The sequence below is a fragment of the Olea europaea genome, chromosome 1 (genome assembly GCF_002742605.1).
Source record: "Olea europaea var. sylvestris chromosome 1, O_europaea_v1, whole genome shotgun sequence".
NCBI lineage: Eukaryota > Viridiplantae > Streptophyta > Magnoliopsida > Lamiales > Oleaceae > Olea > Olea europaea.
This window is the reverse complement of record NC_036237.1, coordinates 31,314,008-31,318,327: the sequence shown is the minus strand read 5'-3', so window position 1 is coordinate 31,318,327 and position 4,320 is coordinate 31,314,008. Positions and strand designations below refer to the sequence as shown.

The following is a 4,320-nucleotide window of genomic DNA, read 5'->3' as shown; positions in this document are numbered from 1 at the left end:
GGGGGGGTAACGAGTAATAATTTAGAAAATAGTTTAGTAATGTTACCTACTTATCTGAAGTTTGACACGATAATAATTGAAATGGATTCGTGACATGAAAGTAGTCGAGTCCATAGGCATAAAGTCATATGTACAAAAGGATCTGATCCTTCACTCAAAACGGTCCACGTAAAGGAAAAAAAAATTAATATTTTTTTTGACCGACTACAGCAATTGTGAGCAATAATCCAAAGCGACATATTCCACAAGCTGTCATCATGTACCCATTAGCTCATCTCTTGGACTAATGGTGAAGAAACTCTGTATAACATGTGCATGTGTTGGTGGCTCTATCAATCAAATTTCTCCAAGCTAAAAGTAAGGGTTACTTCTAAATATTGAAGAATCGTTTAGCGAATTTACGAGGACGTTGATCGTTCTACCTTAAAAGAGGGGGCAAAGTTAAGGTTTTTAGCTTGTTTGGACACTAGGGTGTTACAACGCGACTGGTGCTATGTTGACCTACGCTGTTTAAAGCAGTCAACAACTAGTGACATCTTGTGTAAAAATTTAGAACTAATTATTTTATTGAAAAACTTTTTTAATATAAGATAAACACAATCAATTTTGCGTTAATCATAAAATTTAAATTTATCTAGATACCAAACAGCAGTATCCATGGGATGGTGCAACCAAGTTAAATTGATTCAATACTAAAGAAATAGCCATCATATAATTATTAAAAGCTAGCAAGAAATTACATGGTGTTCTACCCAGCTTATAAGTCACTTTTTCTAGCTTATTGCACAAAAAAGGGGGAAAAAAAAGGCTTAAGAATCAATAATGAAGCACATAGACATTATACTCAACAGTAGCATCGCCAGTCTTGAGATCAAACGTATGTGTTCTTGCCTCAACATAGCCGCGAGCAAATCGGAAAAGCCCACTTCCTCCGATCACCGGCATCTCCCTCACTTTATTGAGAACTGCGTTCCTCCCCATTACTGTAATCGTACTTCCATTATATTTCCCCTCGTCAAATACAAAATTCATTGTCATCAAGAGCCCTAGTTCTTCTTGCGAAGCCAAAGCATAAAACCCTTGTGCTCTTCCAACCAATTTGGACTTCAATTCCGGGCCTACTGTTAGTGGATTATCAATCATACTCACTATGCCGAAACCACTGGATGCTAGAACACTGGAAGGTGGTTTAACGATTTGGATTGAAGTGGGTTTTTGCCCACTTAAAATATCGTGCCAATAAACTCGGAAATGGGTGAGTTTTTCCTTGCGAAATCCGAGCACCTTAGCATCAATTTCTGCCGCAAAATCATCCTGCAGTTTGCCGGAGACGGAAGAAAATAGAAGGGAGATGGTAAAGATATAGAAAAGTGCAGCCATGGAATTGGTTAGTGCTTTGTGTATCACCAGTAAAGGTAAGGATCAATGTATTGCACTTTCGTATATAAAGAATTTTATGAATTAATTGTTCAAGTGCTCACTGAACTTAGAGTGTGTTTGATTGATATGAAAAATATCACTTAGAAAAGAAAATATTTTCCATCTTTTGTGGAAAATAAAAACAACCTCTACCCAAGGAAAATATTTTCTTAAAAACAAGAAAAATTAGGCATATTTTCAAAAGTTGGAAAGTGTTTTCCACGAAAAAAAATAGCAATCAAACACTCTAAGTAGGAATTTGGGTGAAATACTAATATTTTCCATGGAAAATAAATATAATCAAACACACCCTTAGATTTATACTTTTTATTTAAAATGTCGAGTTTTGATCACTAAACTTAGATCTATATCTTTGATTACTCATTAAAATTTAAAATATCGAGTTTTGACTACTGAACTTTGAAAAATATTGTAAGTTACTCACTAGCATAATCAAAATTCGACATCTTTACTTCAATGAGCAATCGAAGATATAGACCTAAGTTCAATGATCAAAACACAACATTTTAAACTCAGTGACCAGTCAAAGATATGAACATAAATTTAATGACATTGAAACAATTAAGGCCCTGTTTGAGCTCCATTTTTACCTCATTAAAATGAAAAATATAATCGTTATTTATCACATCAAGCTACCATTTTTGAATTTCTATCTTTTGTGTGGGGCCCATAATAACTCTATTTTTCATTCTCATTTTACAAATAATGTGGCTCAAACGGGCTCTAACTCTTATTTTATACTTTTAAATGAAAAATTACACCATTGCATCCCAAACTATTTTTTAAGTACTTCTCCCTCACCATTAATTTGAAGAATGCTATATAGGCCCACTGAGATAGCAATCCCAATTTAGGTGGCATTGAATTATTGATTTAATGAAATGTGAAATTAAATAAGTTATTTAATGCTATCAATAAATTAATGACACATTACCGTCACCTAAACTGGAGTTACAATCACAGTGAAACTAAATAACATTACTCTTTAATTTTGTGGCCTCATTGACTTATTTCGCCACGCATTGGTCCGTATAGGGTAGTCTCTTCCATCATTTTGATCATTAAAATATCAAAGATCATGAAGTTTATCATACTTCTATGTAATATGTATAGAATGACTTATAATTAATTTTCTTATATCACGAACAAATATAAGATATTATCTAAATGACAAATGATTTGGTCGTCTGAAGATATAATCATTCTTGTTCTTGTACGATTATGTATATATAGGATCGGATGGTTTAACATTGTTATAAAATTAAAAAATGATGAAATGATAGTGTAAAAATATAGGTCGAACACTAAGATGTTACATGAATATTAAACTAATGGGTTAATTGTGCAATCTATTAAAAATTGACCAAGACCCACAACTCTTTTTGCTTTAGTGCGGTGGTAGTCATTCTTGATTTTGAATATTAATAAATGTGGGGGAAAAAATGTTAGGTAGTCTTCCGATTTTGTGGACTTTATAGTGTTATTTTTATTGGTTAATTAATGCCTAAAGAGGGAGAAAAAGGATCGTTGTGGGCCCTCCTAAATTTCTGCAATAATTGCAGAAATGGCACGTTTTATCGTTTGAAAAGTAATTTTCTTTTACATGGTCAAAAGATATAAAAATAAATAAATTATGGATGTATATGTAAAATCATTTTATTTAAGAAAATGTATGAATGAAAATAAATTAAATTTTAAAAAATAAAGATGGCGGAATAAAGATAAATCCAGTATCATCCAGGCAATTAACAATACAAAAGGGCACTAATAATTGGTACGAAAAGCCTTTTAATTATGTTGCTTAAGAGCAATACTTTTTTATATTTTATTTAATTCTAGACCAACTTTTTAATTTTAATAGAAATCTTGTCTAAAACAACAAATGGCGTGATCATATAAAAAAGAATAAGGACAAATTGTATTGAAGGTTCCGAATTTTTAAACCTTGTTACCATGAAGTCTTAAATCTTTGATTTTTAGTACTCGTGATTCTAAATATTTCAAACATTTGTGCTTGGTGTCCTTCTGTGACAGAAATTCGACTGTTAAAGGTTAAATTTCCCCAATTTGATTTAAAATAAATAAATTAAGAAATTAAACAATAAAAAACTCGAAAACAAAAACAATAAAGAAAAGGAAAAAAGAAATTGAAATTTTTTACTCAGAAATTGATATTTTAACATTTAAACTGTCAGTTTCCATCATAAAAGGACTTCAGACACAGAGGTTTACAAGATTTGAGACTCCGAGTGCTAGAAACCAAAGATTCAGGACCCATTATCGCAAGGTTCAAAAGTTCGAGACATTCAATGAAATTAGACCCAAAAAAAAAATTGGAAAATTCTCTGCCAAAATGCGCGTTAGCTGAACACCACGTGCTCCGTGTGGGCAACAAAGAGGAATGATTGACCACAACACACTTTTAAAAGTCTTCTTACACGCTTTTAAAACAATCTTGCATTGTACTCAAAACTTATGTGCCAAAAGCCTGTACAGAGCACGTTCAAGTATTCAACCACGCTTAGAGGTGTCCAAACACCATTAATTACTCGAATAAATCCCCGTGTATATGAGAAATATTCACTGGGGAATTACAGACCCCTCAAATGGGTCGGCCCCACTAGGGGTCCGATGCAATAAAAAATGGCAAAAAAAAAAAATAATAATAATAATAAAATAAAATAAAAATCGATCCCACCCATGTGAGACCCCTGTAAAAGGTTTGTAAGAATTGGGCATCCAACTCGGTTTTAATTACTCGGTTATTTATTCTTAAGCACAACTACATCAATCAGGTCGACCCAATTCTCACTTCTTTTTCGCATAAAAATGAGTTTGATAGTTAGAGATCAATAGTGTAATTGTCGATATTGAACTTAC

At 32.5% G+C, this 4,320-nt stretch overlaps 1 protein-coding gene across 1 annotated transcript; it reads right to left on the bottom strand.

Moving 5' to 3' along the window:
- Window positions 1-654: 654 nt before the first annotated feature.
- Window positions 655-1,450, bottom strand: LOC111401156 (dirigent protein 19-like). Its single transcript, XM_023028766.1, has one exon. The coding sequence runs from the start codon at window positions 1,378-1,380 to the stop codon at window positions 817-819; it is 564 nt and encodes a 187-aa protein (XP_022884534.1). The 5' UTR covers window positions 1,381-1,450; the 3' UTR covers window positions 655-816.
- Between the last annotated feature and the right edge of the window lie 2,870 nt (window positions 1,451-4,320).

What these genes read in the sequence shown, in the direction of transcription:
- LOC111401156 (XM_023028766.1), bottom strand. Translation starts at nt 1,380, where the DNA reads ATGGCTGCACTTTTCTATATCTTTACCATCTCCCTTCTATTTTCTTCC.